A 15,954-nucleotide genomic window follows, 5' to 3' on the forward strand; every position below is an offset into this window, starting at 1 on the left:
TTGTGTTTTGGATTTAAAGAGGGGTTTGTGTGCCTAAAACTTGTAGGGTTTTAGTAAAAGATAATATACTTCTTCCATAAACGTTGCCTTATTTTTTGTAACATTTTGGTGCTGAATTCTGTTGCAAACTGGAATTAGTGTGGTAACTTGAAATATGTTTTTTAAAAATAAGACTGTTATCTTAAAACTAAATGTTATATTTTTAACTCTCTCTTCAAAGTGAGAAAATAGTGCCACTTTTGTAATAACAACAGAGCTGTAAGTGCAGAAGTTGCCAGAAGGAAATCTAGACTCTTTGGCAATAGCACACAAGACAGTTTGGAGCTTTTCACACCTGGAATCTATCTGCAAGTGGTGATGAGTATTTTGGCACCCAAGAGCTTGAGATAGGAAAACCTAAAATGGTATTGGTTATGTGTTGAATTTTTTAAAAGATTTTATTCACAACCAGTACAGTTGGAAATGTAGGTCAAGGTCTTAAATTTAGTTTTCTCATGGACATGCTGAATGACGATTTTCAGGACCTCAGCTTCTAATGAATGTATTTAGTAATATTCAGCTTTCTAGTTTGGGTGTTCAAATAGACACATGTAAAACATTTCTGGCCGTAGAATTTTTTAATTTTTGAATTTTGAATTGTTTTGAATCTTAGAATTCTTAGCCTGTGTAAGAAATTGGACTTTACCATAAATGTGGCAGAATTAAGACCTTTAGACATTTCCTGCCCTGTTTTTCTCTTTATGCTGAGTTGTTAATCTTTTCTTTATTCCTTTAAATTTTTCTTCTGCTTAAAAGTAGAAAATACAGAAGTGGAAAGCAGCTTTGGTAGATTCCAGTTCATTTACTAGTTTCTTAATGAACTGAAAGCAGGCAGATGGAGTGCCTAGTAAGCATAGAGAGTTCCTAATAGCAAAAGGTTGGTATTATTCCACAGGGGAAGCAACAAGACATATTTTCCCATTCTGTGGAATAGAAGTAATCTTCTGTCCTTACTTGCTTTGTCCTGAAACTTATGGTACCATCATTTAGCCAAAATTGTCTGTGCTACTTTCTTAGCCTTAGATCTGGATTTAAACATCAACAGAGGCTGGTAAACAAAGATTGGCTTCAGTTTAGGGCCACCTCTAAAGAAATTATATACATGCACACAAATTACATAAAACAATTTTCTTTGCTGAGTTATAATTGGCTTTTACAAAATTGGCTTGTGTTTTTCTGGAAGTTTTGCGCTGTTTTCTAATAGCATATAATCTTTTAGTATACTGGGTTGGGGTAAATTAAATAAATTTTGTGGGGATGATATGTAGTTAAAAGCAGTTAGGTGGATAGAAGAGTTTTAAATAATGGATGCTGTTTGTAAAATAATAAATTCTGAATATAAGCACTATCCTTTCTTTACCTGTTCTTATACTGTGATCAGTTCCCAGGCAAAGGCTTGTGTTATGAAACAAGATCTGTACTCATTGTGTTGTCCTAGTTATTCCATGACCTGTCACCTGGAAATAAATTTGACAGAGCTAATTGCTTTTAATGGTGATAATTCTGTTTACATATTTCCTCTGATCTGATAAACTGGTCTGATAAAGAAACTGATGAGTTAATATATCTCATAAAATTCTATATTCATTCCAGTTAACTGTTAATGTCGTTAGAGAACACATCAGAACAATGAAACCCAGTCTAGATTGGGTTGTGAATAAAGGCTTTAAAGAAATCTTATTCTTGCAGCAGTGCCTGAGTGTAAGCATGGAGATGTATAAGCATCTAGTAGAGTTGTGATTTAGCAAAAGTATAAAATGATTTTGGGCTTAAATTAGGGAAATAAGACTATCACAAAGAAACAAAAAACCGTATCTTTTCTCTATATTAGGTGTTGGTATGATTGAGTGTAATTCAGTGTTGGTGTCTAACTCAATGTTGCTGCCCATACCAGAATAATAATGTGGAGCAAGGAGAGGGTATTCAAAGGAGGAGGACATAAAAGACCTATGGAAGGAAGGCTTAAAGCTTATTTTATTAATTTAGAGGAGATTAAAAAGTGTGTTTAGATACTTAAATGATGTGCAGTTACTGGGAATGGAATTTTGTTTCCAAAACCTATGCTAAGAAACTAAAATTAGATATATTAAACCTTGAAAGAAAGCAAGTCATGCTTACTGTAATGGAAGGGGCGTACTGGAACATGTTACCAGTGAAGATAGGGACTGTTCTTCATTTGGACTCTTACACTTTAGCATGTGCTAATTCACTGAAGGGGGTGAAGTTACGTGGCCTGATCAGGTAAAAGTGTGGGCTAATTTCAAGTTTTCTGGTCTTGACATTTGTGACTGAATCCTCCTGCTACTTTATTTGGGGTCTTGAAGAAAACTAGATTCTTTGAATTAACCTTAAAATTTTTGTAAAACTTGCATTTTTCAATCAAAATAGTGCTTGCAGTTGATTATTAAGCTTCAGGAAATGTTTAGCACCTTTCCTTCAGGAATTTTTGCCTCCTGTACACAGCAGTGTAATGGGTCCTGGGGTTTTGGTGCTTTGAATACTGGTGACTCATGATATAGAATAGATTTTATTGCTTTGTAATGATATAAGATGACAAGAGATTTAATAAGGAATTAGTGTATAGGAATAGGATTGAGGAATTGTGTATAAATGAAGATTTTGTTACCCTGCCATGCAGATTTTATCTACAGTAATATGGTACTTCCATGATAATTCTTAAAGTATGGGGTGGTATTCTGTGAATTTATGTATTGTACCATTGTGTGGATACATATATTCTGTGAATATATGTATTGTACCATTGCGTTCTGGGCCAGTTACTGATGCCTTTTTAGTATGCTCAAGAATCCATGAATGAATAGCTCTCAAAAATGTTTGTCAGAGCTGTGACTATAAATTGCGATTTGAAATGTATTTTTAAAAAGTATCAAATTGGGTATCAGATCAAGGCTGATAGTATTAACAAAAAATTCTAAATCCACTGTTGTCATATCTGTGCTTTAATAAAGCATTTACTTTTCCTACAGGTGATTCATTTTGCTCATGTTTGAAAGCTTTAGCAAAAATCATACTTGCCAATTTTAGATTTTGCTTCGGTGAGATGGATGTTCTCTCCATTACCTTTTTTAAGCGGGTGTCATAAAAAAACCCACCCTTGAAGTCCCAATATAGGAGGAAACATACTACTTAGTGAAGACCACCACCTACTTTGGTGTGACCGGGGGGTGATGGAAGTGGAAGCAAATATTTGAGCAAATGGAAAAATCACTGTACATGCTGCAAGGATGTAATTTTGGAAACAGACCTTTTTCCCTTCATTAGTGCTGTTTCATTTTCTCTTTGACTTAGTTCTTGACTGTGTTATGATAATTCCGTTAGAAAGGCCAATAATTATGGTCAGTGGTTAGTAATGTTAGGGGTGTTTGCATAAATGGCTGTAGTTTTCTTTAGAATTTTGACCTTATCTGCAGGGGAGAATTTACCAGCACCGGTAGAATTTAAATTGGTTTAGTTCAACTTGATTAAATTGCAGGGTGGATGCTGTTACTCAGAATACGCAATCTTAATTTGTTTTCCCTTCATTAGTTTGAATTAAACCAATTCAGGCTGCATATTCTGAATGAACACTTTTACAGGGATATAATCCGCTGTAATTTGGTTTAAATTTAGCTCTTCAGTTAATCCAGATTATTTTTTTTCCAGAGGGGTCTGTTTTGTTTAGAGTTGGCTTAAATGTCAAAATTTACAATTGAAGCAAGAAAAGCATAAAGGAAATATGAAAAATAAATATGAAAGAATATGAAAAATAAATATGAAAGAATATGAAAAAAAACCCCTCAGTTACTGTCATGTCAAATAAATGTCTATTTTAAAAGCCAGGTTGTTTAAGCAGCAGATTGTTTTTTAAAAAGCATAATTTAGCCTCAGTAGTAATATTGGCTTTTATTCACATGGAAGGGTGTACTGTTAAATCAGAATGGTTGTACCAATTTTGCATACCATTTATGTGTTGATTCAGGGAGAATTTTTCACCTTTAGTTTATGTGATTTTGGAAGTGATAGAAATACACCCAAAGCAAATACACTTTTGAAGAGTTATCATTGGATAAGAGAGTTTATACAAAGAGTTACACTTATATCAGCATAACAAATAAGCACAATTGTAGAGAAACTTAAAACAATTGAAGTAAGAATTTAATTGGTTGTAGTAGTCGCTGATGGGAGTCATTATGGATGGATTAATCTCCAAAAGACAATTTTTTATATTGCGGTATAAAATTCAATTTAGAGATGATTGCCTAAAGCCAGAAAATTAAAAAAATAAACTGACAAAATTAGCCAAGGTTTTTTTTTTCCTTTAGCTATTTGTACAATGACATAAACTAACAAAATTGTCCTTTACATATTTAAGCATAAGTAATCCTGGCTGTGTGAAACACATTGCACTGCATACAGACTGTTCCACATTTTACAATAAAATAAATAGTAATTCTGATTTAATTACGTGGTTTTGTAATTTTTTGGTAAATATTACCGTCAGCTTATTATATATTACTATTAATCACTTAACCAATTATTTAGTAAATAATTAATTAATTAGATTTTAAAAGTTGCTATTAAAATTATATTTAAATGTAATTATCAGTTACAGCAATTTGAAACTGCCTCCAAAATATACACAACTTTTTCTGTCGTTCTTGTTACTGATAAACATTGAGATCCTATGTTCTGTTCTGTTTCTGCAGTCACTGGTTAAATGGAAGCCACTCCTGGGATCTGGATGGTTTCTACTGACATAGACTTCGCATAGCAGCTCCATTGCGTCAGGAGGTTGCAATGAGTGGAGGAGGGGAGCAGCCTGACATCCTCAGTGTGGGAATCTTGGTCAAAGAAAGATGGAAGGTGGTGAGTATGCCTTCCTGCTATTCTTTTCCTTCTTTAAAACATGTTTCTAAAAAGAAGTAGTTTGTGCTTTGAAATCTGCTTCAAAATTCATGTGAGATGTATTTTGCTTAAATACGTATGTTAAATGGCGAAACAACTTTAAAACCACTTCTTTCGCTTATCCTACTTTAAAAAGAAGTTATACTGATTTAGGGTGTTGTTTTGTTCTTTTGTTTTTTGTTTTTTTTTTTTCTGCTAAGGACCTAGGAAGGCTTTTAAATCCTGACTTAATGTCTGTTCAGAGCACAACTGGAAGAGTCCTGTTAGTATATTGAATCCAATCATCCAGTGTTTATGCCAGTCCGTTTTGGAAATCAGTCAGGCACCCTTTTGAAACTAGTCAGATTGTGAGATTTGCTACTTCTTATAGGACGTTGCTGCTCTTCCAGTTAGAAATGATTTTTGTTTGTTATATTTTGTAGAATAGATTTATTCCTGGCTGATTATATCCATTTGATTGTGTGCCAGTATTGGCTTTACCATAAATAACTCTGTTCCCATTTGGTGTTCATATCCTTGATTTACATCTAGAGGGAAATAGTGCCCATTTGAAACTATTTTTGCTGGGAAAAACAGGCTGAGTTCTCTTAATTCCTTCTCTATTTCCCTGAGCACTTTAGAATTTTTTTGCTTGTGGATTTTTTTGAGATGGAAAAAAAAAATAGGCAAAAAGGCACCACTTCCTAATAACAACCTTTTGGGTCTCTCTGTGTGTTTAGTAGGCTGTGAATGGATACTGATTCACTATTTTTGTACTGTCTTTCCTTTACATTGCGCCCATATTTCAATATTTTATTTAAAACTCTGAAACTGAACGTAGAAGATACAGATTCATCTTTCATTTCATATTCATATAGAGAAAATAATTTCAACTATCTTGTGCCCACTCCATTTAAAAATGCAGGAAGCTGATAGTAGTTTTGTGTAGGAAACCTTTATATTTCCTTTTGTGTAAATAGAACCTAAATGGCTATCTTTGGAGTGTGTTTGTAAAATAATTTCTTCTATTGCATCTCAGTGTTGCAGTGCAGTAAAAACTGAAGTCTTAGTCTTGAATCAGATGAAATAGAATAAAATAGCATTATAAATAGATAACAGTATACTAATATATTACTATCCACAAAGCCACCCAGTTGTCCGATATGTGCAACGGTAGTCCTGTTTTCTTCAGGTTTATTTTCTGTCCTGTGTAATGAAGAATGAAGAACAGCTTGGTGTCTTGTGGAAAATCTTAAGAGTAGGTGGCTGTTCATCTCATGTGATTATACATTTTAACTTGTATGTTTCCAAATCAAGTATTACAGGTAGATAAGTGCCAAATACTGTCTGTGGGTAACTCTTCAATTTCTTAATTTCTGTAGCAAACATGAAGGATTTCTTTATGTCATCTAAGATGGTACACTTCTTCCTGAGTTCAGGATTTCATAGGACGGTCTGCCAGTGGAAGAAAATAGCATGCAAATCTTAAATTTCCTTAGTGCTTGACACATCTATATTAACATAATTAATACTGTTCTGTTGGGTTATGAAGTATTGAAGTTTTTTTGCTAGTGTTCTTGAAGCAGTATTTAAAAATTCCTTGTGTGGAAAGATGAAGTGATATAATTCAGTGGACTTGCAAGTTTTGATGATAATGAATAGTGTCCCTAATTATCAGTAGTACTTCTGATTGTTCCTTGTGGAACAGTCCCAATATCCTGGGTTTGTTTTCCTGTTGAAGAATGGCAGCTCTGTAGTATAATTGCATGAGATTATTTTGTTGTAACCATCTTAAGAAAAAAAACAAACTACACATTCTGGAAGTTGTGTAAAGATTTGCAGCTGAAATGCAATTTTCAGAATTTTTGTTGTTCTGGACCTTGGTCTTCGTAATTGTGAAAACATACCTGGAATATGTTGAGACAAACATTTTTAAAAACTATTCTTGATTAAATTTAATTTTAACCTCAGCATTCTTTAGGGTGATACTATTTTGAAAAGTAAGCATAGAAAAGTCATTATAAAATTCTTTTCCTCAGTGACACCCTCTCTTTCTACTGGTGTCTCTATCAATTAGCATTTGCTTTTGTCCTTTGTCAATGCCTTTTCTCATTCCTCTGCTTTTGCCTTTGAGACATTTATTACAATCTTGATTTGGAGAGACTTGATTGTAATGATAATTGGTTTTAGATAAGTTTAAGGACATTATTCAATATGCAGTATAAGCAAACGTACCAAGATAAAACATGTTGGAAATGGTATGCTTTATACTTGAAGCATACAGAGAGATAGGAGTGGAAGAGAGAATGGAAAAACTGAGTTTGGAGTGTGAGATACTGGATGCAAAGAAGAGAAGCTTGAAACTAATGTACAAAATGGGAGAATGTGGTACAGGTCTAAATGAGGGCAACGTGATCCTTGTCAAGGTAAAAGATGTTGAGCAGATGTGCCAGTAGGCCAGTATGGTTGAACAGTCAACTCCTGTATGAACTCAAAAGCAAACAGAAGGTTGAAATGGAGATGGGTTGCCTAAGATTACTATGGAGTGTGTTGGAATAATGTGTAGGAAAGCCAGAACACAGCTGGCAGTTGAAACTGGTGAGGGATGCGAAAAGCTATGAGGGAGGCTTCTACAGGCACACTGGCAGCAAAAAGAAGACCAAGGAAAATGTGGACTCATTGCTGAATGTGGTGTGTGACCCAGTGATAGAGGGTGTGGAAAATACTCTTCTTTTTTTTTTTTTTAGAATTTGTGCCTGGAATTATTGACTGATGTCATTATTGGATGTATGTTAATGATTTGGGTGTACTTTATCTGAGGGTAGAAATAGAAATTGATCTGTTTATTAGTGTGGTGGTGCATTTGGTTTTGTTTTTGTTTTTTATCTGTTTTTAAATTTCTGATTTTAGTATACAAGCAGAAAAAAACTTACCTTTTAGATGCAGTCTTTCTCAGTCTGGTCGTTTCTCAAAGCTGGTACATAAAGTTATATGGTAAACTGCTATGAGTTTGTATAGGGGTGTAGGGGTGAGGATGACTGTGTTGCCTTTCCTTTTCTCCTCTCACCTTTTTCACCATGCATTCTCACTGTCTCCCTTTGTGCTTTCACTATACTGAAAATGTATGTGCTTATGCAGTCAGATCAATGTCTGTGTTTAGCTGTTGGAGCCCCATTTATAGCTCAGAGCTCAGGCAAGATAATGGCATTACCAAACCAAGAGGTGGAACAGAAAAGTGCAGACTTAAAATGGCCAGATTAGTCACGAGACTACATCTTTGAGAGATATATGTAGATACCTACATTTTTTTTTTTTAAATATGAAAAAAAACCCCAACCCATATATATATATATATATATATAAATAAAATCTTGTTAAAACTTGCTATTTTTCCCAGTATTTAGATGGCAGATCTCTTTTCTTTCTGTAAGGACTAACACTGTGCATATACTGAATACATGTGAATGTAACCAAGTTACGGTGATTATTTCGTTGGAGTTGAAAGGTTTCTATTTCTCATGGTTTGTCATTATTTCAGAGTTAACCCTGTATTCTTACCTGAGTAGTACTTTAAACAAGTCATGTCTGAACACACAGACTTTTTATTAAGGATTTGTGAAACTATGTAGTTGAATTTAAGTTCTTGAAATGTGTAGGTTAAAGAGTAATAGGCTTAAGCCTGTGATGTTGGTAGTATGCATGTTACGCTGATTCAGAGAGAGTATACAGCTTGTGGAGGAGATTGCATTTGCTAACAGTGTACTTATAGAAAGAAATGAACATGTGAATTTGCAGTCAACAGATGTTGCACTAGAAGCAGATGTTTAGGTGGATTAGTTCTGTAGGTCTAAAAATGTGGTGTGCTGTCTTATCCTGTGTGCCTTTTCAAAATTGGCAATGAATTGTCCAGGTGAGTAATGTAGATAATGCTAGATATCTTGGACCATATTTTCCTCATCTTAAATATATTAAGAAATAGCAGTTGCTTTTGGTGGTAAAAGATCTTCAGGACAGAAAGTGCATGATGAAATAATGTTGTAATCATATGGAATAAAAATTTCATACAATATGACTTGAAATATGCAAGCAAACAATATGATTATTTTATCTGTTACCTTCTTCCTTATTCTTAGGGGCCTAGGCTAATTTAAAAGTTGTTTTTCCTTCTTAGTCAGATGGCTGATTGTCTGGATTAGGAGACATTAGATTTATTTTCAGAATCTGAAGGTAGGTCAGCATATTGCTGATTGCTAAATCCCCAGAATGTTCAGATGACATTTAATACAGTGTATTTGTATTACCTTAGCAACTGTATGTTTTCAGATGACATTTAAAGAAACACATTAGTTCTTCCAAGGTAAAATATAGTAGAAATACAGTATTGTGTGTTTCTGAGGGTAAGTAATTTTTGTCTCCTTTTCTATCAGCTTTAGAGTGGTTGCTACAGGGGATATCACCATATGAAAACATTATGTGAAATAACATTGACATTTTTGATACTGAAAACCAGACAAATCTCTGTTCCCTGTGAACATTTAAAGCAGAGTGAAAACACAGCTATTAGTATTTGCTCTGAATGCACTGCAAACTAATTAATAGGCTGGAAGAATTCTTTATACCTCTTCCTAACGCAGATGAAACTTTCAGTGGTCCAAGTTTCTTTAGTATATCTGTTAATAAGCATGGTATTGGTGAACCATAAGTAAATGTGAGTGATATTTAAACTATATGTTCAAATATAATCTTAGCCATTTCTTATCATTTATGATTTAGCTGTTGTGTGTAAGCCACTGCATGTAATAGAAGTTTTATACCTTTAGTATTCAGTGTGCGTATTTCTGAAAAAAAAAAAAAAAAAAAAAAAAAAAAAAAAAAAAAAAAAAAAAAGGCATATTTTAAAAATGTCACTGTGTATTTGTACTTGAAGCTCTCTGGGTAGTGTGTTACTATTTGAGGAAAGACTTTATTCAGCGTGCTGACTTTGGTCAGATTCATGCTGGGAATGCTAGCGCATTTTTCTGTTGTATTAAATACAAGAAATTTGGTGGAGATGGAGATCAGGTGTATTAACTTACTTTCCTAGGATTCTCTTGTAGACTGTGGTTAACTGTATCTTTGTAGATTATTCAGCAGTTCTTTTACATACTGAAGGATACAATTATTTTATTATAAAATCTATTGTAATACACAGCATTTGCAGCATGGCAGGCAGTACAAAGAAGTATTGATGTTTTGTTTCCTCTCTTTTCTTCTCCCCTCTTTTATATCTGTTTTTGTTTTTTCCCAATATAGTTGAGGAAAATAGGAGGTGGAGGATTTGGAGAAATTTACGATGCACTGGACTTGCTTACTCGGGAAAATGTTGCACTGAAGGTCGAATCAGCTCAGCAGCCGAAGCAAGTGCTGAAAATGGAAGTAGCTGTGTTGAAGAAATTGCAAGGTAAGGCTGTGCTCTGGATACGCCAGAAGTAAAATGTCAGTGCATCTTCTTAAAAAATCATTATAATCTCTATTTAGTCATAGTTTGAGCGAATATTCCCCATATTCTGCAGGTTATTGCTAAACGGCTGTTAAAAGTGGAATAGAAGCTCTTTCAGCTTCTGAAAGTTTCACTGCAATGAACCTTTTCTTTGAAACAGGATGCCATGAAAATAAATAGAACAGCAAAAAGATTGAATTGCTTCAATACCTATGCTCAGGTGTAGTTTATTCTGGATCCATATCTTCTCCTTACATTTTTTTTTGCTCTAGACTTTGTTGGTTTTAGCCTTTTATTTCTCCTTCTAAGATGGTCTTTTTTTTTTTCTGTACTGTCTAAGCACTGAATAGTTGCATGTCCTTCACATGGCATCCAGGATAAGAATATTTGTATTTCTTTGCCTTTGCAAGTATTGCCAAGAATAATTCTAATGTTGAAATGGGAAACATATTTCAAAAAGCCCCACACAAACAAACAAACAACCAACTTTAAAATACTGTAACTTGTAGAAGAATATTAGTGGCACCTGAAGTCCTGAAATACTTCCAGAATACAGGTTCTTAACAATTCAGAATCCAGTTTTGGATAGTCACTTTTGATGTACCTTTAAATACTTTAATGTCTGAAACTACCAGTATAGAGAAATATGCAAGGGTGTATCTTCATTGCTTTTCAGAATTCAAGATTATAAAAAGAAAGTTTAAAGGATGACTTTTTTCTTTAAAAAACACTATTTTGAATCTGAAAGATTTTGACTACATCCATCCCTGTCAGCAGCCTGATTTTTCCAAACTCTTAATTTGAATAAAATAAAATCTGTGTGACATATGGTGCTGCCTAATCTGCTGTAAAGGTCACATTGCAGCAGAAATTGACAGCCTCTATAGATTTAAGAGGGCGAGCATGTCACGTGTTACAGAGTTAACAAATTGCTCCTATGTTGATATGTTTTTAAAGAATGCCACAAAAACATCTAGTATTATGCAGTCGAGCAAAGACATTCAGGGACGGCATATTATCTTGCTTTGAATTTTAGAGCTTCTAGTCCAGAGATGAATAGTAAATTTCTGTATTACTAATTGTAAATTTAGAAACCATCTGTCACAGTTTTTGAAAGAAATTATTTTAAAGATAGTGAGTTTTGAAGAAACAAATACTCTGTAACTCCTGGGTTTTTAAATGCTCAAAATAATTTTTTCGGTTTTTGTTTTTCTCCACTCCTATTTTTAACAAAATTCAGTCTTTAAAATGGTATAGGTGAAGCAGCTAAAGTAATAAGGAAATAGTAATAACTGAAATTAAAATATTGGAATTTGGTAGCACTAAAATGCCAGTTGTAAAAATCTAATCCTGTATATGACTGCATAAATGGAGTGCCTCATGACTTTCTACTGTTAAGTATAGTGAAGTTTGAGTTAAGATGTTACAAAAGGCTTTTTTGTTAGTAAAAACTTTTTTACCTTTTAAAATATTTTTGAAAACCAAAAAGGTTTGCTGAAATAATCAAAAATTTATTTTTGAATAATTGTCACAGGGCCTTACAGAAGTTATAATTTTCTTCTCAGTCTTCCTTTTGGAGTATAATTCCTTTAAAAACCCAAGTCTCCCTGCAAAAGTCTCTGGTTCTACTGAATCATGGGAAATGCTGTCTAGATAAAAAGAACAGAATAATGAAACACCTAAACAACAGGTCCACAGACGCAAATAATCCTAATAATATATGAACCAAATAAAGATCTTTCAGTTATTTATTTTCTCAATATTATTTCTTCATGAAAATAAATAGAAGTTTTTACATAACTGATTTTTGGAAGGAGCTCTTTTGACAATCTAAATATTATTTCCTAATTTTTATTTCTTATTATTCTCTTGAACAGTTAAAAAAAAACAAAAAACAAAAAACAAAAAAAAAAAAAGGAAAGTCTGTGATTCCATGATAGTAACACTAGAGGTAACCTTTAGTCATTGCTGTGCAAGTTCCACATTACAGTGTAAATGCTCTGGTTTTAGATAGGGAATGTTGCAGATGGTTAAGGTTAAGAAAGTGACTACAGTCAAGTATAGATATCTGCATATATTGAGATTTATATTTTGCACAGATATGTAACTTTATTTTTACATGCATATATTTTTATGATACTAAAGGACTTTTATTATATAAGATTGCGGTAGAGAGTATTTTCTGTTTTACATAAAATCTTGGCTCCTAGGAGCCGTTTCCATTAATTCTTCTACCTTCCCTTTTCAGTATACAAGAGTTAAAAATTTGAAGCAGAGAGAAAATCAAGAAAAATGGACAAAAGTAGGGAGTAGGAAACAACTTTAATGTTGCTCCTTGAAGACTATTTTTTAAAATCAAATGCTTCATTTACTATCTAGAAATTTTTCTTATTTTTGACAAGATTTTTAATGTAGATTCAGAGCAGATGAAATTGTAAACAGTTCTTCTAGGATATTTTTGTAACAAGCTTTGAATAGCATACCTCCTCTGAGAACAACTTTTATCTTGTTCTATCCCTTTTTTGGGGGGGGGGTGTGTGTGTATATATATGTATGTATATAATTACTATCCTTTTCTCAAAGGGCTTGTGTTCTCTTACTTTCAAGGTGTTCTAGTTACCTTGGACATAAGGGAGGGAATGTAATTGCCATGAAATCCTTTTTCTTGCAAATTTTGGAAAAGTTTTATCTATGAATAGTATGTAATGAGAGATAGTGAGCTAACAGTGTCATTCAGAGTTGTCTTGATGTGTGTATCTGATTTTTTTTTTTTTTTTAACTATCATCATGTACAATTTCTGGGATAATTATGAAGAAACAGGCATTTAGAGAAGAAATAAGTAAACAGGTGTAAATCCAGCAAAACAGCTCATCCAGTCTTTACTAGAGCTAGGCACCTTCTTGAGGTTATAAACATGCTTTCCAGTGTTTCTGTATTAGAATCTTATTTCACAGAAACTGTGAAAATGAAATGAGAATAACTGCTGGCAGAAGTGCAGGGATGTAACATTTTTTATTATTTTTGCTTTCAGAAATTTTGAAAATTTTAAAAAAAGTGTGGTCATTCGTTGCGGGGGTGAAATGAGTCATAACTTTGTAGGTATGCGGTACAGGGAATAATGAAAAACTTCAGACTCTTTTGAGACTGATCTAGCAAAACATGCTTATATACGTGAGTAGTTGTATGACTTCTCTTGTAATTATGAAGGAGGAGTATGTTCACTGATACAGCCATTTATTACAGCATAGTCATCAATTACATCTTTGATTTTTTTTTTTTTTCCCCCTGCCAATGATGCTGTCTTCTAATTATTGTTGTCAGAATACTGTTTAACTCTTTAAGCTCTATTTTTGTGGTTTTGTTTTGTTTTGTCTTTTTTTAAAAAAGAAATCTGCTGCAACAGATGGTTGTTTTGTTTAATCATGTTGTTAGGCCATCTGTTCCCACAGTCATATGGGAGAAGACAGATTTGTCGCATCTCACTCAGTGAGAGTGAGACTCACTCAGTTGGTTTCTGTCTCTCAACCTTACAGACATCTCCCTCACTCATTTACAGCTCTCTAGCAAAATTTAGAGATTGGGTACGTCTGGTGTAGGCTGAAAAGCTAGCTGTAGTGATACACTGCAGCCTGGGGAATGGCATGTAGGTTTTGCACCCTCCCTAGGAAGCTTTTCAAGAGTGTAGCTGTTCATTGCAGCCTATTACCATCATCTTCTCCCCCTGCAACCCAGCCATGTGTCTCACAGGTGTGAGAAAATAATGTTTTCTGGCTGAGGGAAAAGGAACTGAAGGTATCTGCAAAGTGTAGTAGGTGCGTATAGCCACACCGGAGTGGCGGAGGATCATGCTATTATTTGAAAAGGCATACAGACCCCACTTCTGTCCTTCGCTGTTTCCTCAGATTTTTTGTAAAAGTTATTTTCCAGAAAATTTACCATAGAGCTGGAGTTGTTGCCCCAGTTAAAATGGCTTCTCTGACCAAACTGAGTTTTGGACATTTACTGAATTTGTAAGATGAAATCTGACTAAAATACAATCCTTCAGCATACCCACAGTGTCTGTAAAATGAATCATAAATATTTGAGATGAGACTTCATTAACTGGAAACTGCAGCAATGAATATACAAAATCTCATCTTGACAAATTTGCTGCAGATCGTTTTTCTTCATAAAATTATACTGTCTGTAATATCGCCTGTCTTAAACAAATGGTTGGAAGGAAAAAGTGGAGAAAAAGCAGTGATACAGTTTAGGACTTAATCTCCACAACTTCTGCAAATACTTTCTTTTAAAATAATTATTTTAAAATAAATTACTTTGATAAATCCTGTACCATTTTCTTTGTTTAAATGGGCCTATTTGTTTTAATTGTATGTGGCAGGGAGCTTCCTGAGGAAGCAATAAATAGGCAACCACACACTTCTGTCAAGTGAAGTGAGAATATTCGGAAGCTGTAGGGCCAAATTTTAGGGTTTTGATGGAGCTATGAGTGCAGCAGTAACAAAAGGTCCTTCCAGATGTGTAGCTAGCAGTAATAGTGTTTTGAAAACAGTAATAATAAAAAAAATTTAAAAATTCTTGTCTCCTATCATTTCTATTTTTTCATTTATGACATTCTGGTAATCCTAAGGGTGAGGAAATTAATGAAAGAAACCTTAGGTGACACACATTTTCCACAGCTTTAGTGGCCACTTGTGACCATCAGCTTTCTTTTGGCTGTAGCTTCCGTGGTGTCAGAAAGGAAGGTAAATTGCCTGAGGGACTTAAACACTATGGTTCCTGTTCTGTCATAGAGGGGGGCTATAGGGGGTCCCAGCTTCTCTCCAAGTTGATGAACATAGATACTGAAATGACAGAGGTTGCATTCCCCTTCTGCGTCCCTACTGCAGGAGAGTAAGGATATTTTTGACCAGCTGTCTTCTGTTCTAGTTTACTCCTAGGATAGGAGGAGGCTTTAAAGAAAATTGGCTTAAACCAAACTGTTGGGGTTTGTTTAACTACTACAGTTCTTTTATCCCCAATTCAAAACCTGAGTTAAATTTGTGTTTTGTAGCTAAATAGCAAAGATCATATTCTAGAAAAAAGGTTTTCATAAATCAGATTAGTTGAATGACATTTTTTACAATTTTTTAATACAAAACATGACCCGTAGGTGACTACTACTGTTTTCTTTCATTGCGGCAGCTGCAATTTATAGAAAAGAGGAATGTTGGCTAGGAATATTGTCTATTGCAGAGCTGATGGCTTGTTAGAAAAGAACCTTTTTCCCAATACAAAATGCCACAAAATTGAGGACATTTAGGCATGTTGCCATGCACATTTTCGTATGGAAGAGTGAAAGCTGCAGTAGGGCTGCATATTTTATTGGAGAACACCTTTATTTAATTGGGGGTAGAACTGACATTACATTGGTTTTACAGCTGTTGAACTGTGGGGGGCTTAGTTTATTAAAGATCTCTAAAGAAATATAACTATCTCTTCCAGTAATTTGCTAGGTATTTAAAGGAATAATTTAATTATTATTGGCTGATTTGCCTTTTTTTCCCCCCCC

The 15,954-nt window shown here is 34.0% G+C and overlaps 1 protein-coding gene across 3 annotated transcripts in view; it reads left to right on the forward strand.

Annotated features, from left to right (window-relative positions):
* The window catches only part of TTBK2 (tau tubulin kinase 2), a 103,664-nt gene that overhangs the window by 17,868 nt on the left and 69,842 nt on the right, over nt 1–15,954 (forward strand). For all 3 annotated transcript variants that reach the window (XM_026849265.1, XM_026849267.1, XM_026849266.1), the window contains exons 2-3: nt 4,746–4,905; nt 10,216–10,363. In XM_026849265.1, the coding sequence (XP_026705066.1) occupies nt 4,837–4,905; nt 10,216–10,363 (217 nt within the window). In that variant the 5' untranslated portion in view covers nt 4,746–4,836. The remainder of the gene's footprint in view (nt 1–4,745; nt 4,906–10,215; nt 10,364–15,954) is intronic.

The sequence above is a fragment of the Athene cunicularia genome (assembly GCF_003259725.1).
Source record: "Athene cunicularia isolate RWA chromosome 5 unlocalized genomic scaffold, athCun1 chr5_part1, whole genome shotgun sequence".
NCBI lineage: Eukaryota > Metazoa > Chordata > Aves > Strigiformes > Strigidae > Athene > Athene cunicularia.